The sequence below is a fragment of the Hypanus sabinus genome, chromosome 18 (genome assembly GCF_030144855.1).
Source record: "Hypanus sabinus isolate sHypSab1 chromosome 18, sHypSab1.hap1, whole genome shotgun sequence".
In the NCBI taxonomy this organism is placed as follows: Eukaryota; Metazoa; Chordata; class Chondrichthyes; order Myliobatiformes; family Dasyatidae; genus Hypanus; species Hypanus sabinus.
This window is the reverse complement of record NC_082723.1, coordinates 16,376,214-16,401,720: the sequence shown is the minus strand read 5'-3', so window position 1 is coordinate 16,401,720 and position 25,507 is coordinate 16,376,214. Positions and strand designations below refer to the sequence as shown.

The window sequence follows — 25,507 nt, the reverse complement described above, 5'->3', positions numbered from 1 at the left end:
ATCATAGGGGCACCAATTTGGCCACAATATACAATCTCACATCTATTGGACCAGTCATTAGCAACCAAACAGTTCTATTGTATTTTATGCAATGATGCTTTGGTATACATGAGGCATAGGAGCAGAATTAGGCCATTTAGCCCATTAAGTCTTCACTGCCATTGGCTGATTTATTATTCCTTTCAACCCCATTCTTTCCTTTTCCCAGTAACCTTTGACACCCTTACTAATCAAGAACCTTATAAATATGGCCAAGTTATTATAGTACCCATCACATTCTTTAGACACATATCCATCACATAAGCAATTGTAAAATTGCTGATTTCTTTTATGTATGTTATACTTTAGCAATAGAAAATATATAGTATAAACATTACCAACTTCTTTACTGCAATTTTTACCAATATTACATTTTAGTTGATGCTAAAAATGTCTATCTGCTATTAGGGGATTTGTGTTTGAATCAGCTTGTATTTGACCACTTCTGTACAGACACTTAATTTTGAACAAGATGATGCATCCCAGACCGTCTAGGCTATGATTTTGTTTATAGACCCATTTGCATCCGTTCAGCTCAAAGGAACTCGAGAGGGAGGCAGTTAAGTAGCATTATGTAAGGCACTGCTCAGCTGCAGAGCCACCTTTTCATTTAAGAGTCTGTGCTGGAAGAGCTGCCTGGCTTCTGTGTTGTGCTGAGGTTCTATTCAACGGACTGCAGTCAAAGATTACATTTTACTGACAAAATGGATCCTAATGGGCTAGATGTGGAAGGACAAAAGAATACGTAACCCAAAATGACCTCTTCAAAGCTGGTCATAGTGGGCAAGGACACACAATGTTATACTATTCTCAGTTCAGTAACAATTAATACTAAATTGGCGATCTCCCACAGACAGAACACAGATTAAAATGTCTTGCTGTCTGCTTGGTTTACACAATTCATAAGGTCATAGTTTATCCTTGTTCCAGAATCTGAACAATCTTCGACAGGTGCCCCACTGCTTGAGGGGATGTTACGTGGTTGGAGGCCTCGAAGAATGAAACGACAAACATCATTGCCTGCCAGCTATGGTGGGTATTAATGATAGTATAAATAGTAGTCGGTATCCTAGAGCCTTTCTCTCTCATCCAACACCAATGAAGCCAAACCATTTTCCTTGCACGTGAGATTTCACTGCCGGTGTAACTGGATTTAATGCTGCCCACTGAAAACGAGCTACTTGATTGTGGAGTGCGTTGATACGTTTCTGCCAGAGGCAATAACACCATTAAACTGTGAAGCTGTCTTTTTGCCCTACAGGTTTAATAGAGGAAGTATTGAAACCAGAGCAAGGTAAAATATTACAAATGCGTTTATGCATTAACTCAGTCTAGGATCAAGAAGTCAATGTTAAAGGCATGCTTTCCTTTAGAACCGAAAACCAAATGATAAACCAAGTTGCTTTGTGAAAGAGAGAAACCAGTGAGCAAACGAGAGCATGTTTAATGGCTCGGCTGAGACCTGTCAAGTTATATAAAGGATCAGCTAATTGAAATTGAACAACCAATTATGCAATTGATCCCAGGCTCTGAAATGTTTATGTCAGGGCTGGAATCGTGGACCAAAAAGGAAATATTAAACGTTTGCTCAAATAACATGTTACAATACAACCCAAACCTGACCCCATCACTGCCAAACGAATATAACCCAAGAATCTATAAACTATTTGTCAAAAATATAAATAGCTTAAATAAGCAAATGAGAAGCTTACGGATGAACCAAGAACAATGGAAACATTCCATTATTTATGCAATTCATGTCCTTTGTGTTATTTTGTCTCTGGCTATGCAATGACATCTCCAAATCCTAACAGCATAGTTGTTCAACCAGCCATTTCCTATTGAACGCTTATTATTTAACCAAGGGGATATGGAGTCAGTCAGAAAAGTATTTTCAATAGTCCGGCAGTGAAGCTTCCAAACAGCAACTTCTTAATTTTTCTATAAATATGGCTACCTGGATTCAGCTATAGATAAATGGTCACTGGATGCATACGATATAGCAATTGACCTGCACAAGACCACAGAGAGCGGTGCACAACATGGAGGCAGAATCCAAAATCACACCAAGCCCGGACATTCTCTCTTCTCCACTGGGCTGAAGATATAAAAATCTGAAAACAGGCTTAAGGACAGCTTCTACCCTGCAGTTTTAAGATTATTAGATGTTTCTTTACTATGAGGCACTCTTGACCTTCCAATTTACAGTCTAAGGATCTTGCACCTTGCTCACCTGCACTGCATATCCTCTAGCTGGTACACTTTATTCTGCATTATTGTTTTACTTTGCAGTGTTTACTGATTGGATCTGTATGAACAGTATGCAAGACAAGCTTTTTTTACTGCATCTCAGTACTCGTGACAGTAATAAATCAATTCCAAATTATTGATACCTTATCTTTAAGAAAGCCTTCTGCTACATTCACTTCAACAAAAACTCACATTACCAGTTATTCTAAAGCTGTAACTACTCTGGAATACATTCAATGACACGCAGTTCATGTACACAACCATTTAGAAATACTTCAACGATAAATCAGCAGGAATCAGTCCTGGTGCAATATATGACAGTTCTGCCCCTTCGCTTGAAAGTCAGTACTCATGACAGCAGATTATAACCTTTACACGAGGCTATTTATATCTTCAAGGTACTGTGGTAACGGGTCACGCAAGACAAACCAGAATTTCCTTATGTCCATCTCTCGTTCTGTGCTGTGGACAGGTTTGCATTCTGAACTTGTGCTAAAGATTGGATACGAAAACTGCCGTCATTGAAAAGACGAAGGCCGAACACAGTGAGTAGCCGTTCAGCTCAGCATGCCAATACGGACTCCAGAAAAAACCCCACCCAATTTAGTCCAACATCCCAGATTTGTCATAATCTCACAAATTATCTCATAATACGTTTATTTGTTGGAAGATCATACTGTTAAACTATTAAAGCTCTCTCAAAACGTTGGAGGTCAGGCAGCATCTATGGAAATGAATAACTAGTCGATGTCTCGGGACCAGACCCTTCAGGTTTGAGAAGGAAGAAGGAAATTGCAAGAATAAAAAGGTGGGGGGGAGGGGTGGAGACGGGGAGCTGGAAGGTGACAGGTGAAGCCGGGTGGGTGGGAAAAGTCGAGGGCTGGAGGAGGAGGAGGAATCTGATAGGAGAGTGGACCATAGGAGAAGGGAATGGAATGGGACCCAAGGAGAAGTGATAGGCAAGTGAGAAGAGGTAAAAGGTCGGCGTGGAGAATAAAGGAAGGTGGAGAGGGAGGAGGGGGTGAGAGATTTTTGTTTTCAACCGGAAGGAGAAATCGATTCACGCTATCAGTTTGGAAACTGCCCAGGCAGAATATAACGTGTTGCTCCTCCGCCCCGACGGTGGACTCATCCTGGTACAAGAGGCGGCCATGGACCGACACGCCGGAATGGAAATTAAGTTTTACCACAGAGAAGTTCTGCTCGTGTCGGATGGAGCGGATCTTCTTGTCCGTTTCCCCCATCTTATAGCCTTTGTCCTCTTCACTTCCGCTCAATACAATTGGTAAGTTTTTTTTTGTACATAAGGTTTTAGTTCCAACATTGGAAATTAAAGCCAGTAAAGAATGTTAAATCATGTAAATTTGTAAAACACAAAACAGTACAGTATTCCAAATTCTCAGTTCCAGTATATTTGTGTAAGCAACTGGTAGTTCCAATAGAAAAGGCTGGAGATTCCATTACGCGCTTATAACCAATCAAAAAACAACTGTGCTCCACTGTAATCGCGACTCCGCAGGCTGGTGGTGTAAATTACCAGCAATACTTTGATTCAAACTGTTCCCAAGAACACTTGGCCTCCTAGCAATTAAATAGGCACATCATTGTTAAGGCAATTTCCAGCAGAACAATCAACAAAATAGTTTCATCTGAAGTACTTATTAGTATTCATAACGCCAAAGTCAACATAAATCAGGGGGTCGAAATCTTTTTATAATGCCATGGAGCCGGGGTGGTCGTAGACCCAGGTTGGGAACCCCTGACGGACTCATTTACTGGTTATTCCTAAAGATGGAAGAGCTCCCTGCTCCCGAAATGACCGCTCAATAAACAAGTGCCCTTTTCTGAGTGTTGCTTATGGTCACAAAGATACTATCAGCTCACCCCCGTCTGATCCGAAACAGCAATGCTAATGAAAAGACAATGTGATTCAGATGTAGAAGACATGAACTTTCAATGGCTCCCCCACCCCCTGCACTCCACGTGAAGGAGTAACAAGCCAACTGTACATACAAAGCCAATGCTTGCACCCAACCAAGACACAAATGGACAATCCTCAAATCTGCAATTTGAGAAGGATAAGGGCAGATCGGAGGTGTCAGTGTTGCAGTTGAACAAAGGAGACTATGGAGCCATGAGGGAGGAGCTGGCCAAAGTTAACTGGACGGATATCCTAGCAGAAAAGACAGTGGAACAGCAATGGCAGGTATTCTTGGGAATAATGCACAAGGTGCAAAATCAGTTCATCCCCCGGAGAAGGAAGGATTCAAAGGGGGGAAAGGGGCCACAGTGGTTGACAAAGGAAGTCAGAGATTGCATAGTATTAAAAAAAAGGAAGTATGACAGAGCTAAGGTGAGTGGGAGGACAGATGATTGGGAAATTTTTAAGGAACAACAGAACTTAACTAAAAAGGCAATACGGGGCGAAAAAAATGAGGTATGAACACAAGCTAGCCAGGAATATAAAGGAGGATAGCAAAAGCTTTTTTAGGTCTGTGAAGAGAAAGAAGATAGTTAAGAACAATGTTGGGCCCTTGAAGAATGAGTTGGGTGAAATTGTTATGTGGAACAGAGAAATGGCAGAAGAATTTAATAAGTACTTTATATCTGTCTTCACTAGGGAAGACACAAGCAATCTCCCAGATGTATGGATGGGCCGAGGACATAGGGTAACAGAGGAAATGAAACAGATTGACATTAGGAAGGAAACGGTGATGAGTAGACTGATGGGACTGAAGGCTGACAAATCCCCAGGTCCAGATGGTCTGATCCTAGGGTACTAAAGGAGGTGGCCCTGGAAATTGCAGATGCATTGGTGCATTTCCAATGTTCCTTAGAATCAGGATCAGTTCCTGAGGATTGGAGAATGGCTAAAGTTATCCCACTTTTTAAGAAAGGAGGGAGGGAGAAAACAGAGAACTATCATCCTGTCAGCCTAACATCAGTAGTGGGGAAGATGCTAGAGTCCATTATTAAAGATGAAATAGTGGCATATCTAGATAGCAGTGATAGGATTGGGCCGAGCCAGCATGGATTTACCAAGGGCAAATCATGCTTGACTAATCTATGGAGTTTTTCGAGGATGTAACCAGGAAGTTAGACAAGGGAGATCCAGTGGATGTAGTGTACCTCGATTTTCAGAATGCATTTGATAAGGTCCCACATAGGAGATTGGTGGGTAAAATCAGAGCTCATGGCATTGGGGGTAAGATATTGATATGGATAGGAAACTGGTTGGCAGATAGAAAGCAAAGGGTAACGGTGAATGGGTGTTTCTTAGAATGGCAGGTGGTGATTAGTGGGGTGCCACAGGGCTCAGTATTGGGACCACAGCTGTTTACGATTTACATCAATGATTTAGATGACGGTATCGAGAATAACATCAACAAGTTTGCTGATGATACTAAGCTGGGTGGCAGTGTGACGTGATGAGGATGTTGGGAGAATTCAGGGTGACTTGGATAGGCTGAGTGAGTGGGCAGATACTTGGCAGATGACGTTTAATGTGAATAAGTGTGAGGTTATCCACTTTGGGAGTAAGAACAGGAAGGCAGAACGGTGAAGAGTTAGGTAAGGGAGAAATACAAAGAGATCTAGGAGTCCTTGTTCATCAGTCACTGAAGGTGAATGAGCAAGTGCAGCAGGCAGTGAAGAAGGCTAATGGAATGTTGGCCTTTATTACAAAGGGAATTGAGTACAAGAGCAAGGAAATCCTCTTGCATTTGTACAGAGCCCTGGTGAGACCACACCTGGAGTATCGTGTACAGTTTTGGTCTCCAGGGTTAAAGAAGGACTTCCTGGCTGTAGAGGAAGTGCAGCTTAGATTCACAAGGTTAATTCCTGGGATGTCCGGACTGTCTTACGCAGAGGTTAGAGAGACTGGGCTTGTACACGCTGGAATTAAGGAGATTGAGAGGGGATCTGATTGCAACATATAAGATTATTAAGGGATTGGCCAAGATAGAGGCAGGAAATATGTTCCAGATACTGGGAGAGTGCAGTACCAGAGGGCATGGTTTGAGAATAAGGGGTAGGTCATTTAGGACAGAGTTAAGGAAAAACTACTTCTCCCAGAGAGTTGTGGGGGTGTGGAATGCACTGCCTTGGAAGGCAGCGGAGGCCAATTCTCTGGATGCTTTCAAGGAGCTAGATAGGGATCTTATGGATAGTGGAATCAAGGGATATGGGGACAAGGCAGGAACCAGGTATTGATAGTAGATGATCAGCCATGATCTCAGAATGGCGGTGCAGTCTCAAAGGGCCGAATGGTCTACTTTTGCACCTATTGTCTGTTGTCTTAGGCTTGGAAGTTAAAGGTGGAATAGTGAACTATGATCCAAATTAACAGAAGTTTAAGTGATTTCTTCACTAGCCTATTTCCTGATTGCAAGGCCATGGACATAGTTTATTCAACACTAATTTGGGATCACCTGTTAAGTTACAAGGACACTTGGGCAGTGTCCTTCCCTCTAACTGCACCTGGAGAATAGTCTCTTGGATAAGGTGAGTGTTAGTGATGAGCAGCCAAAGTGCAACTCAAGAAACACAACTTTTAATTATCTACATAGAATCTTAAAATAAAATAGTTACAGGCACTTCACAGGCGATAAAGAACATAAAAAAGGTAGAGCTGGGTATTAGGGAAGCTGACGTAAAACAATGCAAAAGGTAGATTTCATGAGACATTTGATTCTGCAGGTGCTGGAAATCTTATGCAAGACACACAAGATCCTGGAGGAACTGCGCAGGTCAGGCAGCATCTATGGAGGAAAATAGAGATCATTTCAGACCAAGACCTTTCATCAGGACTGACTTCATGAACCATCTTCGTTGAGGAAGGAGAGATAAAGGATTCTTAGGAAGGAAAATAAAGCAGATGAAGGAATGGCTTTTAATAAATGGAGCATTTAAATTCAGGGAGAGAGGGGAAACGTTAAGAAATTCAAGGGTTCTGTGGCAAAAGAAGGTCATAGAATTAGCGAAGGCTGAGGTGAATTTATAAAGGGCTGAGAATTGTAAAGTGTTGCTTAACTGGAGGCTGTTGCCAGGAAACGAAGTTAAGTCCGAAAACACGAGCAAAAACAAAATGGGATGAAAAATGTTTACACTTGACAATGAAAGGAGTATGTTGAATTACTATTATATTTCTCATTTCAGTCTTTGTCCGGTTTTAATGTAAATGAAACACTTTGGTTTTGAAATTCAGATACTGTTATTATTTGCAGGATTTGGCACCAACTGGCAAGGCTTCAAGGTAATTTACATTACCTTGCTGATGTAAATAGGCCACTTTAGCAATGGTCAGGAGACAAATAATGAGTTATTTGACTATGGTGAGCAGAGGTAAAATCACCTATAACAGGCTAAAATTCTATAAGGGTTTGTGTTCATGATAGTGTTCACTAGGAAGAATACTTGAGGATGGTTCTGGGTCCTATTGTGATGTCCCAGGCTGCTGATACTCACACATAAATCAGTGCCACTAAGTAGAAGACTGACAACAGTACATAACCTGGAAAGGAAGTAAAATGAAAACGATGGAGGGAAGAGGTTAGATGTGAGGTAGGGGGTTGCAAGGAGAGTTATAAAATTGCTTTTTATTTTATTAAAAAGCATGCTGAGAAAATCCCTTCTGTGCTTGACCGTAGACAGTGCAGCAGACAGCCCCCAAACTGGTGCAATATCACCTTAACCAGCTGATTTTAAGTAACAATTGAATGGACACAAGTAATCCAGCAGTAAGTACAGGTTGGAGGCGCCAGGACTATGACCCTGGCTGACAGCACAGAGAAAAGGAGAGGCAGGCTGCCTGCCACCTGCACCCGGCCACTAACCATGTCTCAAGACATATCCAATCAAAAAGAGATAAGCATCTCTTTCATGTTACAATGGGATTTCCTTCTGATAAGAGTCCCCTGGATAATCGGATCACCAGTCAGTACAATTATTACACTCATTGCCTAGGCTTCAAGGAAGAAATTACAAGTGGATTATTAAGTGCGGCCGTTTATCCAAAGGACACCAATGGCACGATATCAGTTCTTCCACAAGGCAACCAAGAGTTTTCATCTTGTCACAAAGCAAAGTCTAAACGGAAAATAACTCAGTGCTTCCTTGGAGAGTAGTTCATTCCTGTAAACAAATACCCAGAATTGTTTTAAATTCAAATATCCAGTTCCAGCCAAGAATTCCACGGCATCCCACAACTCCACTAGGGGAAATAACTAAACAATGCAAGTAATCCAAGCATCTTACTCTTATAAATAAGTGGTTTCTGGAGGAGTCACTGGTGATTTACCTACCAATGATAGCAAAAAAATCACAGTAATCCCATATCTTCCCTTGTTCCCCGAAAGTGCTGTAAACAAGTGGTTCTAAAAATCTCCCCAGACTTTCCCCAAGAACCAGTCTGTTGGCTGGGTACTTACCGACATCATGGACAATCTCCATCATAAACAAGATTCAAGATAAGTCACTGAGAGCAATTAGAAGTGAGCAGGCTAGCCCATTTCAGGCTTTCCCGTTAGACCATCCCATTTTGAAGGTAAGTGAGTTTATTTTTACTGCTCTGTGTGGGTCAGCAACACTTGGGTCATTATTTCAGCTACTGAAATTTGTGTAGTTTATACACATTAAAAAAAAACTTCCCTACAGCTAGCTCCCATCACTGCCACTTCAGTTACCTCTTGGAGTGGAGATAAAATCACTAGGCCAGTTCCCTTCTCTCCAATAACACTGCACACATCTACTTACATAAACTACATGCAACTCACATTCAACTGGACAGATTTCATTGAAACATCCCCATCTCATCCCTCCTCACTAAAGAGGTCATTCTCAGGTTCCTGTGTACAATTTGACTGTTCCACTCCCTTAAATATATAAATACAAGTATTCCTTTTCTCATTACTGACAAAATTGCACTTTTAGGGTGGGTTTCTGCATAATTAAGTCCATCAGATGTCCAGAAAAATATTGCAGCGTATTGCTGCTGCTTCAGATTGGGACTGGGAAGAATCCACCTCCACTGAGACACAACTGCCTTGGAATCTCCCCTCTAGCTGGCATCACATCCAAGAAATAAAATAGATTAATAAATGAGATTTTTCACTATTGAACACCAAACTGTATAGGCTGATACTTGGCTTTGAAAATTCAAATAGAGCACAACATGTGTTGGATCACAGTTGTGCTCCTCGTAAGGAAATGACAGTGTGTGTGGACTATGCTCAGATGGAAAAACATTCTTTAACAAGGGCAAAGTGAGAATTCAAGTTTTGAAGATTTGAAATACATAAATGCTGATTTTAGAGAATATCATCAATATCATATCCCCATTGAGATTACTCACTATCAACTGCTGTTTAAATAACCAAGAGACATTCTGATAACTAGAAATAAACAAACATGTGTAATTATTCCTCAATATCCAGCAGTTTCCACCAATATTGCAATATTTTGCAGTGAGGCTATTGCTCAAGAAATACTGTAACATTGGAATAAATACTAGAACATAGTACAGCACAGCACAGGAACAGGCCCTTCAGCCCACAATGTTGTGCTGAACCAAATTAATTAATAATCAAATTGCCAACTGGAACTAATCCCTTATGCTTACATAATGACCATATCCTTCCATTTTCCTTACATTCATGTGCCTATCTAAACTTGCCCTCACATCTCCTCTCACCTTCAATGCAAGCCCTCTAATATTTGACATTTTGACCATGGGGAAAAAAGATATTGCCTGTCTATTCCATCTGTGCTTCTCAAGCTTGTAGGTCTCTATCAGATCCCCCTCAACCTCTGCCATTCCACAGAAAACAACCTAAGTTTGTCCAGCCTCTTGTTATAGCATGTGCACTCTAATCCAGGCAGCATCCTGGTAAACCTCTTACCCACCCTCTCCAAAATTTTAACTTCCTTCCTATAAAGAGTTGACCAGAACTGCATGCAACAATCCAGATGTGGTCTAACTAAAGTTTTATAAAGTGGCCACATAACTTTGATTTTTGAACTTGAAATTGCCTAAGCTGTGCTATTACATTACTCACATAACTTTGACTTTTGAGCTCAATTGTTGAAGCTGTGCTATTGCATTACTCATGCAAATTTATGCTCAACTCTAAATACAGTCCAACTCTTTCCCCACCTATGCTTTGCCTGCTCACACCATCTCCTGCCCCACTAGATCCCTTCCCCTCCACCACAGCTGCATACTGACCCTTCCCACAATTTTGAAATAATCATTTACTTATGGACTTGCAACAGTGTGAAGAGCCAAGCAACTCAACTGGGACTAGATCAAAAGTCAAACTATGCATCTTTCTGGAAGACACTAGTTGAGAACATTCAAATTTTTAAAGCATTCCTTCTCAGGGGGCTCTCCAACTTACAGTGGTGCTAAAATGTTTGTGAACCCTGTAGAATTTTCTCTATTTCTACATAATTATAACCTAAAATGTGATCAGATCTTCACACAACTCCTCCCAATTAAATAAGCAGCAAAATATTATATTTTTTCATTTATTTGTTAAAAAAAATTATCTAGCATTGTATGTATTTGCTGGAAAAAGTATGTGAACCTCTGATGTAATGCCTTCTGCAAAAGCTATTTGGAGTCAGCTGTTCCAATCAATGAGATGAGATTGGGGGTGTGCGTTGTAGGGGTGACAAAAAAAAAGTCAGGCTCTTCAAGAAAAATCTGTTTATGTGCACCATGCCTCCATCAAAACAACTTTAAGAGGACCTTAGAACAATTGTAGAGATGCATGAAGCTGAAAAAGGCTACAAAAGCATTTCTAAAGACCCGAGTGTTCATCAGTGCAAAGAGAAATGGTCTACAGATGGAGGAAACTTAGTAATGTTGCTACTCTGCCCAAGAGGGGGCAATTTGCAAAGATAACACCAAGAGTACAACCTGTACTGCTGAAGGAGGTTAATAAGAACCCAGGGTCCTTTCACTTGTTCTACTTTCCTCTCTTTTCTATAAGTGTATACCTCAGATATATATTATGTGGAGATTTGTGGCACATATGATTATGATATATATGTACAATATCTGAAATACATCTTACAGAAATGTTTGTTTGATGAATTTCAATAAAAAAACAAATTACAAAAAAAGAACCCAGACTAACAGCAAAAACCTGCAGAAATCCTTAGAACTTGCTAAAGTCTCTGTTCATATGTCCTCTGTAAGAAAAACACTGAACAAGAATGGTGTTCATGGAAGGACACCAGAGAGGAAACCACTGCTACTCCCCTCCCCCCCAAAAAAAGTTTCACATTTTAAGTTTGCAAAAGACCACCTGGATGTTCTACAACATTTCTGGGACAATGTTCTATTTACGGATGAGACAAATTGAAATTTTTGGCAGAAATGCACATTGCTATGCTTGGAGGAAAAAGGGCGCCGCACACCAACACCTCATCCCAATTATGAAGCATGGTTTAGGGCTGCTTTGCTGCCTCAGAGCCCAAAGAGCTTGCAATCATTGAGGGAACAATGAATTCAAAATTGCATCAATACATTTTACAGGAGAACGTCAGGATAGGTATCTGTCACCTGAAGCTTAATAGAAGTTGGATAATAGAACAAGACAATGATCTGAAACACAAGAGTAAATCAACAGAACGATTTAAAAAGAAAATTAGTATTTTGGAATGGCCGAGTCAAAGTCCTGACTTTAATCCTATAGAAATGTTGTGGAAGGACTTGAAGCATGCAAGGAAGCCCACAAATGTCCCAGAGTTGAAGCAGTTTTGTGAGGAATGCATAAAATTCCTACAAGCTGATGTGCAGGACAGATCAACTGTTACCAGAACATTTGGTTGAAGTTATTGCTGTACGGGGGGGGGGGGGGGGTCATACCATTACTGAAAGCAAAGGTTCACATACTTTTTCCAACAAATGCATGAACAAGTATAATGTTTTTTTGTATTATTTATTTAATGGGTTCTCGTTATCTAGTTTTAGGACTTGCATGAAGATCTGATCACATTTTAAGTCATATTTATACAGAAATAGGGAAAATTCTACAGGGTTCACAAGCTTTTTAGCATGACTGTAGCACCTGACAGATTTCAGCAAAGGAAGGGATAATGCCATTTATCAGAGGGGGTTTTTGGCATCCACCAGAAAATTAATTAAGCAAAACCAAAGTCAGGCCAAATTTCCCACAAAGAAATGTTGTGGACATTTTATTATAGAGTGTAAAATGCACGTGTCAGTAAAATAAAAGGGATACATCTCTTTAACATGCTGCACAGAGCTGTTCTTTTTTTTAAACCTGTTGCACTTCCCAAAGTTAGATATCTCAAGCATTATTAGAAAAAAATCAGTACAATTTAAACGGAATGTCCAGTAAACCTCAGATCATTAAAAACAGAACTGGAGTTCCTGGTTATCTACACTGTTAACTGTACAAAGGCAAATACTACAAGTTAAACAGCTTCAACTTAATAACCATCCCTTTTTAATCAATGTAATTTTTGTTTCACATACGTAATTAATACTAGAATTCATTCACTTGCTAAACATAATCATACATATTAGATCACACCACTTAAGAATAAGAATTAAAAAATAGTCATTAGCATGGCTCGTGGAGACTTTGTCGAGTCCATATCTGAGAGGTGTATACCAAACACAACCAACCATTTTTGGTTTTTATTCATACTAAAAAATAAAACCTGTAGTTCCATTTATTTATCTTTTCAGGCAATTATACAGACAGGCGCAATCTAATTGCAGCACAAATCAAAGAATAAGATCAAGTCTTTAACTCATTGGGGGGGCCCCTTTCAGGCCAGGATGTTCTTTTGAAGTGGGGGGAGGGAAACGGGGTGGAAGGCAGGCTAAAATGTGAGTGGCAGTGTTCTTCCCTTACATCCACGTACAGATGTGCATCCTGCTGCTGTTCAGTTTCATTTATCAATTACAAAATGTGCCTAAATTTGTTTTTTTTCTTGTTTTTTTTATATAACATTTTTTAAAATCTCATCTTTGCCAACAGTCACCTACGTAAAACATGTATTTTGGAAAAAAGCATTAAATTATTATTCACAGTTCTCATTTTAACTCCTTATAAAAAGAAGTATTTGTGCTAACTTCCTTTTTCTTCGTTTCCCCTCCTTCCCCACATAATAGAATTAATGGACCAGTACAAAAATTTACCAGTCCAACAGTTTTGCATTTAGTGCCCAGTCACATAGGGATGGAGGCACAGTTTCACAAAAGTGAGACATATTATAAATATATATATAATATATATTATATATATATACTGTGGTCGTTAGTACCATTCGGTCAATACTGTACAAAACTCTAGACCGATAACCTGTGACTCATTGCTTTGCTGTCACTGAGTATCAGGAAATGCAGTACCAGCACCAGTACTCCTACCCATCTATCACAGGGATGTATATATTTCAACAATGCACGACCTTTGAGCCCCACACCCACACTACAATTATACTTTTAAAACTTATCTTGTAGTGTAGTTAAAGTAGGGGAGTAATTTAAAAAATTAAAAACAGAACAAGTAGCCATTTGCATTTTAGCCTGTCCAAATCTGGTATGGGTTTAAGGTTCCCCGAGCGATCAATCCATAACATCTGCACCCCTCGACTTCACTATTACTCCATTAATGGTAAATCTAGAAAGTTATCGTAATAAGTATTTTTTCCTCTAGTGTTCAGAAACAAAAGTATAAGATTTTCTTCAAGGCGTCATAAATCCTTTTTAACCCTTTATTATAAAAGGCTCCACATCCATAATGATTCAAATCTCTTCACAAGGACGTCAAATTATTGATCCTGCAACAGAAAGACAATGAAAGTTAATATTGTGATTGCCCAGGTAATGTGCAACAAGTATTGTGAAGACATCAAATGATACCCACATTTCTTCAAAGCATTCACTATTATCTGTTCATGAAATGCTCTTTGATTTCCTACCCAGAGTAACAGAGATATCACAATCTATTCTAATCGAAGCTCCACCCATGAAACATATCCCCCAATATAAAATACTGATCAGGAGCAGGCTGCTTTTATTTACCTTTTGCAAAGATTAAACTGTAGTGATTCTGCAGTCAAGAACAAACCAACAAGGAATTCAAGTGAAAATTCCAGAGAATGGCCAAGGCATAGAACCATAGAACATTACAGCACAGAAACAGGCCTTTTGGCCCTTCTTGGCTGTGCCAAACCATTTTTCTGCCTAGTCCCACTGACCTGCACCTGGCCCATATCCCTCCATACACCTCTCATCCATGTACCTGTCCAGGTTTTTCTTAAATGTCAAAAGTGAGCCCGCATTTACAACTTCATCTGGCAGCTCATTCCACACTCCCACCACTCTGTGTCCCCTAATGTTCCATTTAAACTTTTCCCCCTTCACCCTTAACCCATGACCTCTGGTTTTTTTCTCCCCTAGCCTCAGTGGAAAAAGCCTGCTTGCATTCACTCTATCTATACCCATCATAATTTTATTCACCTCTATCAAATCACCCCTCATTCTCCTACGCTCCAGGGAATAAAGTCCTAACCTATTCAACCTTTCTCTGTAACTCAGTTTCTCAAGTCCCAGCAACATCCTTGTAAACCTTCTCTGCACTCTTTCAACCTTATTAATATCCTTCCTGTAATTAGGTGACCAAAACTGCACACAATACTCCAAATTCTGTCTCACCAATGTCTTATACAATGTCCATTACATTCCAACTCTTATACTCAATACTTTTGATTTATAAAGGCCAATGTACCAAAAGCTCTCTTGACTACCCTATCTACTTGTGACGCCACTTTTAGGGAATTATGTATCTGTACTCCCAGATCCCTCTGTTCTACTGCACTCCTCAGTGTTCTACCATTTACCTCGTATGTTCTACCTTGGTTTGACCTTCTGAAGTGCAATACTTCACACTTGTCCACATTAAATTCCATCTGCCATTTTTCAGCCCATTCCTCCAACTGGTCCAAATCCCTCTGCAAGCTTTGAAAACCTTCCTCACTGTCCACTACACCTCCAATCTTTGTATCATCAGCAATTTGCTGATCCAATTTGCCACATCATCATCCAGATCATTGATATAGATGACAAATAACAATGGACCCAGCACTGATCCCTGTGGCACACCACTAGTCACAGGCCTCCACTCAGAGAAGCAATCCTCCACTACCACTCTCTGGCTTCTTCCATTGAGCCAATGTCTAATCCAATTTACTACCTCCCCATGTATACCTAGCGAATGAATCTTCCTAACTAACCTCCCATGCGGGACCTTGTCAAAGGCCTTACTGAAGTCCATGTAGACAATATCCACTGCCTTCCCTTCATCCACTTTCCTGGTAACTTCCTCGAAAAACTCTAATACATTGGTTAAACATGACCTACCAGACACAAAGCCATGCTGACTTTCTAATAAGTCCCTGTCTATCCAAATACTTGTAGATCCTATCTCTTAGTATTCCTTCCAATAATTTACCTACTACCAATGTCAAACTTACCGGCCTATAACTTCCCGGCTTACTTTTTGAGCCTTCTTTAAACAATTGAACTACATGAGCTATCCTCCAATCCTCTGGCACCTGCCCCGTGGATATCGACATTTTAAATATTTCTGCCAGGGCCCCTGCAATTTCAACATTAGTCTCCTTCAAAGTCTGAGGGAATGCCCTGTCAGGTCCTGGGGATATATCTACTCTAATTTGCCTCAAGACAGCAAGCACCTCCTCCTCTTTAATCTGTGTAAGTTCCATGACCTCCCCCTACTTGTTTGCCTTGTTTCCATAGACTCCATTCCAGTTTCCTTAGTAAATACAGATGCAAAAAACCCATTTAATATCTCTCCCATTTCTTTTGGTTCCATACATAGCCAACCACTCTGATCTTCAAGAGGACCAATTTTATCCCTTACTATCCTTTTGCTCTTAACATACCTGTAGAAGCTCTTAGGATTATCCTTCACCCTGACTGCCAAAATAGCCCACCTGACTTCTTTCTTAAGTATTTTCTTACTCTTTTTATACTCAAGTATCTTATTTCCTCCCTGTTGCCTATACATGTTATACATCTTCTTTATCAGAGTTCCAATATCACTCGAAAACCTAGGTTCCTTATTCTGATTCATTTTGCCTTTAACCCTGACAGGACCATACAAACTCTGCATTCTCAAAATTTCTCCTTTTGAAGGCCTCCCACTTACTAATCACATCTTTGCCAGAGAACAACCTGTCCCAATCTACGCTTTTTAGATCCTTTCTCATTTCTTCAAATTTGGGCTTTTTCCTGTTTAGAACTTCAACCCGAGGACCAGATCTATCTTTATCCATGATCAAGTTGAAACTAATGGTGTTATGATCACTGGAACCAAAGTGCTCCCCTACACACACTTCCGTCACCTGCCCCAACTCATTTCCTAACTGGAGATCTAATTAATATTGCATCCTCCCTAGTTGGTACATCTATATATTGATTTAGAAATCTAATATATGAAGGGAATTGGAATACTTTTGTGATTCTTATATAATTAGAAGCTCATGTGGAAGAAAATTTTAATGGACAGAATGGACCATTCCTATAATACATACTTAAAACTCCTGTGAAGCATGTCAATGCTTAGATGTTTAAGCAGAATGACATTAGCCAAACACATGACCAAAATCTCAGATAGGTTTTAATAGCATCATAGAGAAAACAGAAGCACATAGTTTTAGGAGAAGATATTAGTGGCCTAGGCGTGTGTGTATGCCTAATCAGACGGAGGCTTAAATTCAAAGCTTTCAAAAATAGTTATACTTTGACAAAAAAAAGCTAATATCTACACAGAGTTGAATTGGTGCCTCCAACTTAACATCAGCATAAACAACCAATGCAAGAATATGGAAAGCCAGCTTGCTCTAAAAATGATGCTCAAGGGTCAAGTATTGAAGAGTTGTCTTAAAATGCCCCTTCCCCCAGTGCACTTTGGACCACCTTTTGGTGACCCAGCCAGGATTAAGGACTCGAGGGGGCAAGTGGCAGCTGGCAGTACTCAGAGCAGAATGCAAAGGGAGCGATGGCGATCAGCACCAATGCATACCTGATGACCGGGGGCCTGCCCTTGTTGTGTGGCCTGTCCATAGTACGCCGCTTGCTGTCGGTAATACTCTGCCCAGGCTGCACTATAATCTGGTTGTGAACTCTGCTGTGGAGTCCCTGGAGCAGTTCCTGTCGCCTGAGCTGATAAAAAGCAAAACAAAAACAGCATGATTACACATAGTCAGAGTACCAAAATGTTAACAATGGAAGTGTAAAATAATTTACAATGAACTGAAGCAATGAAGCAAAGATCATATTTGTATTAGGAATGTGGAATAGAAACTAAAGGGGGAGGGTTATTGCAGGAGAAAGGAAGGTAGGTAAAGGTGCTGTGAGAAATAACCCAGTGAAGGAAAAGAGAAGCTGTCGCTAATTAGCATGCTGCAACTTTCTACTAGAATACAAATCAGCCAATTGCCCCATTAAGCTGGACTTTTTGCTAGCTGGTCTTCAATTTCACGTTCTGTAACTATCTTCCAATCATGACGACTTACAATTTCCCTCAACAATGATACAAAATAACTGCAGGTACTGTTTCCAGAAACTTCCGCATGGGGAGGTACAGTACCATAGAGGTTAGCTGCAAGACGGGATTCAATTCTCGTTGTTGTTCTTAAGGAGTCTGTATCTTCTCCCTATGATCGTGTGGGTTTCCTTTAGGTGTTTTGGTTTACTCCAGCATTCCAAAGGTGGCATTTACACTTTTCAAAGTAATTTTATTTCACTAATGATTAAGAACTCGAAGTATATTGTGCTCAGCGTTCAGGATGCCTTCAGACATGTACATTGAGCACAGAGGCCTCGAGCTTGCCAGCAAACCACATACTCTGAAGGATCTCCCGTCACGACTGGAAGGCAGGCTGGCAGGTTTTGGGTTACATGAAGCAGTAAAAGGCCACATCATAGTTCATTATCAGCTTGCTCTTCCTTCTTAACAACTCAAAGCTCAAACAAAGTCTGAAGTGTAACCAAAAACTTGGAAAAGACCCCTCAGCCTGTCTAGTCGAACCAATGTACAAAATTGCTTCCCCCAGGATGCAGAAAAATCAGAAAAGAACAGGTTCGAAGTCTATGAACACAGTTATGAATAAGTTGCTTGGCACTACTGTATGCACCACTCTCCAACCTTGTTCCTAATGTGAAAACAGCCTTCTGCACAGATAGCTCCTCCACTGGGGAACAACCTTGTCACTAGATGTCAAAATGGATCATCATGGTGTTGCAAAGAGACAGTGAGCGTACAAGTGCTCATCCACAATGTGAATGGCATAAAAGAGGCTCCTGAAATACAGTCCAAGTGACTACCATCTGCCACTGATGGTTTTGGGGGCTGGACTGAATAGAAATTCTAGACAAGCAGCGTCAGCTCACTCGACAAATGAAGCCTCAGCACCCTGAGTTCTCTGGAATCTTTGCTGTGAGCCTCAGTGTCATTAAGAATACTGTGTGCTGCATATGTTTAGTGTGATCAACGCAATTTTGCCAACTGTTTGTTCAATGTACACTAAATCAAGATGAACTCAAATAAAGGCCCAGAAGCCTGTTTCGACAGCCAGAAAGCACTGATTGCAGGCAACTGGATGCAGTTAAAAATGGAACTCCCAGAGAGTTAGCATGCCATTGAGAACAGTGTTTCTGTGAAATCATGGCTAAGCACGAAAGCAGGAACAGAAAAATCACCAGCACACATCTTGGAGAGTGTTCTACAGACAATCTCTGTGTCACACTCTGGGTGCAGATGCACCACCAGTGACCAAATACCATCTTCAATCAGCAGAATCATGATAAGCAAGTGTTTCATTTAATGAAACAAAATACCTTGGGTACTGCTTCCAAAAACTTTCCCCCAATATCCTGCAGGACAACTTGGGTCAACCACACCATGAAATATACAAAATAACCATTACCCTAGTGTTGCACAGGATTAAATAGATTCTTCCTACATCAAACAAGGCACAAATGTTGTTTTATTCCTATTCTGGCTTCACTTTTACCCCTCTTATCTGCTCTTCACCTCCCTCTGGTGCCCCTTCTCCATTGGTCCACTCTCCTCTCCTATCAGATTCCTTCAGCCCTTTACACCTCTTCCACCCATTACCTCTTGCTTCTCACACCACCCCTTTCTCCCACCCACCCAACTTTGCCTCCCCTATCACATCCCAGCTTGTACTCCCTTCCCCTGCCCTCACGTTCTCACTCTGGCCTTTCCCCCTTTCTTTCTAGCCTTGACTCAGGGTAACAGCCTGAAACACTGTCTGCTTATTCCCCTCCATAGATGCTGCCTCACTGGCCAAGTTCCTCCAGCATTTTCTGTGTTCTCTGGATTTCCAGCATCTGCAGAGTATCCTGTGATTTTCATTTTAAATATTTACCATTTATTCTGGACACTATTAAACTAGAAAACCCCCTTCACAAACCCATGACATGAAACAGTAATTTTTTTCAGTGGTTGCAGTGCAAGAAAATATGGCAGCCAATTTGTATTACACCCATGCTTCCTCCAAATAGTGGGGGGGGGGGGGGGATGGATTCTCAGTCTAAATTTTTCTTAAGGAAAGCAACTCCAACAATTTAACTGCAACACAAGTACTGGCATTTGATTATGTGCAAATTTGTCAAGTTGGTCTTAAAACAAATGCATTTACAACATTAAATTACTTACTGGTGGCTAAATTAAACATTTAGTGATATTTAACTTTTTCTTGGGTCAACTTTAACTTAAAGTTAAAAGGATTGCAATATTGTTGCAAATAAAATGTAAAACTTATTCTTACTTTGATGTGCAAAGAAAATGTATTAGTTATATTCTTGAACAATTTCCTGTACAGCCAGACAAAAAGAAACAGTCTTCTGCATCCTCATTTGGGGTCATTTTGATTTAATATATGTAGAACAGACAGTTGACCAAATTGTTTTGATCACACTAAACATGCAGCACACAATATTCTCAAAAATGGCTTGTTGGAAGATACCCTTTAAAATTGAATGGTTTTATCAGAGCTTAAGACAAAGTGAACCCAAAAGGTAACAGCATTGGTGAAAATAGGAAGACCACCGTCACCATTTCTTACATAAACTGGAAAAACTATTTTGCAATTGCTAATCTAAGCACAGGATTCCCAACAGTTAAAGGTCCTTGTCAGAGCTACAGAGATAGGTTGAAGGGCAAGTACTGTTCTCTGGGGGAAGACCTCAATCATATGGCTCCAGTCTTTTGTAAGGTTACATACAAACAATAACATACAGAAGTCCCCAGGTTATAACAGGATTTCATTCCTGAGGATTGCTTGTAACCAGAACCATGGTAAGTCATAAATGAAAATAAAATCAGCAGGTGGCAGCTGTGATGGGAAGAGTAAACAGGAATATAAAAAAACAATGGCTACCAGCCATCCTCACTGACTCTTGAGGGAGGGAGTCTGGTTCAAACCAGCCCGATTGTTGTAGCTCAGTGGGGAAAATTTGGCACACAGAGATGCTCTCAGCTATACAACAGCCAGCAAATCCATCCCCATCTACCTAGTCTGTACAGACCACAAGACCATAAGATATGAGCAGAATTTGGCCACTTAGCCCTTTGAGCCTGCTCTGACATTTCATCATGGCTGATCCATTTTTCCTCTCAGCCCCATAGGTTTCAACGAGATCGCCACTCAATCTTCTGAATTCAGGCTTAGAGTCATCAGGTGCTCTTCATGTGACAAGCCTTTCAATCCCGGAATCAATTGTGAACCTCTCTTGAACCCTCTCCAGTTTCAGCACATCCTTTCAAAGATAAAGGGCCCAAACCTGCTCTCAAAGTGAGGTCTCACCAGTGCTTTATAAAAGTCTCAACATTACATCCTTGTTTTTATATTCTAGTCCTCTTGAATGAATGCTAACATCTCATTTGCCTTTGTCACCACAGACTCTACCTGCAAATTAATCTTTAGGGAATCCTGCACGAGGACTCCCAAGTCCCTTTGTACCTCAGTTTTTTGAATCTTCTCTCCATTTAGAAAAGTCAACCCTTTGTTCTACCAAAGTGTATGACCATATACTTCCTAACATTATTCCATCTGCTACCGCTTTGCCCATTCTCCTAATCCAAGTCTTTCTGTAGCCTACTTCCTCAAAATTACCTGCCCTTAGACCTATCTTCGTATCATCTGAAAACTTTGCAACAAAGCCATTATCCAAATCATTGGATGATTCCATCATCCATCATTGACATATAAAAAAAGTCAGTCCCAACACAGACCCCTGTGGAATACCAGTAGTCAACGGCAGTCAACCAAAAAAGGTTCTGTTTATTTACACTCTTTGCCTGCTACCAATCAGCTACTGCTTTATCCATGTTAGAATCTTTCCTGTAATACCATGGGCTCATAACTTAAGCAGCCTCATGTGTGGCACCCTTCTGAAAATACAAGTACACAACATCAACTGATTCTTCTTTGTCTCTCCTGCTTGTTAATTCTTCAAAGAATTCCAACAGCTTCGTCTGGCAAGATTTCCCTTGAGGAATCCATGCTGACTACAGTCTATTTTAACATGTGCCTCCATGTACCTAGAAACCACATCCTAACAACTGACTCCAATATCTTCCCAAACACTGAGGTCAGACTAACAGGCCTATATTTTCATTTCTTCTGCCCCTTTCCCTTCTTGAACAGAGTGACATTTGCAAACTCTTGGGTGTATGCATTTTTAACTCAGGAAGAAGTTGTTGTCAGGGAGGGGGACTGACCCAGTTTGTAATAACTTTCATCCTTCCACTAACTCTAACATGTACCATAAATTTGGTAACATTCAGTATTTACAGTAATGATCACTGAGCACTAGTAAATAAAATCCCTACTCACTACATGACAACTTTGACTGATAGCAACGCCCGTAAGACCACTGAAACAAGGATATTTAGAACTGTCAATTAGATTTTAGTTAGCATATAATTCCAATCCTACACTCATACTGTAGCAGTTATCTAATTTATTTCATTAGATTTTTGCCTCTTCCTCTTTCCCCTGCAGATGTCTTACATATGTGGATGTTAAAAAATATCCATAGGTTGACATCAACTTTGATAGACAAGTATTTCCTACAATTAATGCTGTTTCTTTTTTTCCCCAAAATCAAAGGAAGAATAATATTCAAGAGGAAGTGTAGACACTGACCTTTCAGACATTTGCACTGTTTTGATGGTGACTAAACTGAGCTAGGTTTACACATATTGGATCATTTTGGTTCACTTGGCTAAGAGCACATGCAAGTTAATCTAAGGCAGCTCTAAGGAATGCGGGACCTAAAAATTATGCCACTACTTAATGCCACATCCTTGAGAATGGTTTTAAAGAGACTACACTTGTGAATTCAAATGACATTCCAGGTGCATTATGTAGAGATTTAAAATCTATTAGATCATTTAAATAGGGTAGTAAGTCCCATGATCTTGAAATAGAGCAATTATCTCAGTCTGGAACACACAGAAGCTATTGGCGTTTCAGAAAAACAAAAGGGTTATGGAGAAATGAAATGAGTTACCTGGATCTCTGGTAGTCATCACAGATTACACAACAACAGGTGCAGTAAGATTTTAAGATGCCATACTTCTAATGTAGAAAAATATCCCGTGCCATAACAAGAGTGATCAGAATCAGCAAGAATTTGTTGAATACATAGTTGGAGAACTGGACTTTAAGACACAGAGGAGTGGTGACGAATATGCAAATAGATTTAGGGAAGTAACTCCAGATGTGGAGCTTAAGCTGAACACCACCTTACATGTGATATGGAGAATTATATAAAAGGCTGGAAATGAACAAATTTGTGAAGGGTAGGATACAGTATGACAAATAGAGACTACGAAATGTCAGTGTTGATATGAAAAGGAAATTTACGAAATCTACTGGAAGGATTGGCATTAAATGTACATCAGCAAGGATGGATTTGTGGTAACGCTTGACAGGTGAAAGTGTTTATAATGAATGGAAGCTTACATATAAATCTGCTTCTAAAGTTCCACAATATCACAGAGATGCCGTTTTTGAGAAGGAAAGGATATGGACTCAGACTCTACTGGGGTAAGATTAGAAAGATGCAAGCTGATTTCAGCAATCCAGCAGGTGCACCATGTTCCACAGACTCAAATTTGGGGACAGGAGGATGAGATGAGCTGAAGAGTTTGTTTCTGTGCTGTTCTGCTCTATGACTCCAATTGAAGCTGATATTTTGGGTGCATTTATACTTCTGATTTAACTAACACACGAAGTACCTCAATACAAACAATCACCCTCTCCTAAATGAGCTTTACAAATGTGAGATGACTAGCTTCCGAAGTTGCACTAACTTGATCATGAACACATTCGATACTTGGGATTTAGCAAATCGAGTTTTCCTTGCTCAGCTGAAAGATTCAAATTAAACGTTACAGGGATGGAATTTGGAATGTGAATGAATTAAAATACTCGAGGACATTCACATACAATTGCTGCCCTCAACCTGCATTAGAATTGAGCTGGCCTTCAATATGCCGATGCAAGTTGGAGTGATAAAACAGCAGGATCAGACTGACAGCTGCCACATCTTTTCCAAATACAGAGTCCGATTCAGGACATTGCTCTTTCCAGTATTCAATGAATACTTTCACTCAGTAATTATAAATACTTCACATTAAAGAGCTGAGAAATGCAAAACTTCTCCCTGATAAAGGGTCTTAGACCAGCAGCATTAATGGCTGCTCTTTCCAGATGCTGCCCGGTTTGCTGAGTGTTTCTAGCAATTTGTTTTTATTTCAGATACATGACATGTGTTTTTTTTAATTTTCATTGTCTCATGCCCTCAGGGCTTCCCCAATATGTTTCACAGCCAATCAATTATTTCTGAAGTGCAATCACTGACAAACTGTCAGCAGTGCGCAAGCAAGATGAATGACTTTTTTGGCTGAGTGGTGCTTGCTGAAGGCTGAGGCAGAGTACAAGAAAACTCGATTTTAATGTACTGGGGGCTTCTGCAACATACAAAGAGGGCCTTAGTTTTAATACAAACTGAAAATACACTTCTGTAGGACTAGTTCAGATTATAGCAGAAAGGATTCAGACAACTGATTATGTCAAAAACTTCGTTGGTACCATATTTGCATCTGGCACTTCATAAGTTCAGATGTTCTACAACATCCTGTAAATGAACACTGTTAGTGCTACTCAATAAGACAACATAAAACCATCACTCAGAACCAAATGCAAGGTGATACAAGGATGATTCACCCCACATTGCTTGAGAGATATGTACTTATTCTTCAAGGGTTTAAATGTGAACAAAGCAGGAACTGAAACAGGTCTCCCAGTGTTTTAGCTGCACTACATCGCATGCAAAGAATAAGCTAAAAACTTCCTAAGTTCTGTATTTAAAAATTTCCAGTAATCTATAGCTGCATTTTGTGCAAAATTAACTGTTTGGTAATCCAGACTCAATGGGCAAACACTGTAAAATAACACTATTCACGTTATGTATCGTTTCCCCACTCTCTCCACAAGGCCTAAAAAAATGTGTTTGAATGTTCAGAGACACAAGTACACATTTTACCACCTCAAAGTTATACAAATGTAACACTTACCCAACAGGCTGGCATATGTTTAGGGGAAAAGGAGATCCAGCCACTCACCAACCCCACCTCCCGTACACGCAGGTGCTGTGAGAATCAAGTTTATGCCGCACGTACACACACAATATCAAACTCACACCAAATACCGTTATGGAATACACTTTAAAGATTTTACTAAAACTAAAAGAGTACTATGCAATACAGTATATATGAAGGAAAAGAAAATAAAGTAAAAGGCGCTAACTTATCAGAGTTCAGTCAGTTTAGTGTACATCGTTGGAGCTCAACCATCGAACCATTCGACCCCTCGTCACTTTCCTCCGACCTCCACGTCCTCACACCTGGGACCACCCTGGTGGTCAACCGAGCAGTGCAGCGCAGCGCACGTCCACCTTCCTCGGCATCTCCTTCCCGCCTCCCCTGAAAAGACTGCGAAACCCCCAAGCTCCCAGCCTCACAAGACAAAATAACGTTCCCCATTGGTTAAAAAATGAATACAATCCCCATATCAGCAAGTCCAAAGCTAATCAACTGCGAGAGAAAACACT

General features: G+C 40.3%; 1 protein-coding gene across 4 annotated transcripts in view; it reads right to left on the bottom strand.

The window, feature by feature from the left end:
* Positions 1 to 12,454: 12,454 nt before the first annotated feature.
* The window catches only part of fubp3 (far upstream element (FUSE) binding protein 3), a 94,083-nt gene continuing 81,030 nt past the window's right edge, over positions 12,455 to 25,507 (bottom strand). For all 4 annotated transcript variants that reach the window (XM_059993724.1, XM_059993725.1, XM_059993726.1 and 1 more), the window contains 2 exons: positions 17,379 to 17,518; positions 12,455 to 14,109 (listed from right to left, as the gene is read on the bottom strand). In XM_059993724.1, the coding sequence (XP_059849707.1) occupies positions 14,101 to 14,109; positions 17,379 to 17,518 (149 nt within the window). In that variant the 3' untranslated portion in view covers positions 12,455 to 14,100. The remainder of the gene's footprint in view (positions 14,110 to 17,378; positions 17,519 to 25,507) is intronic.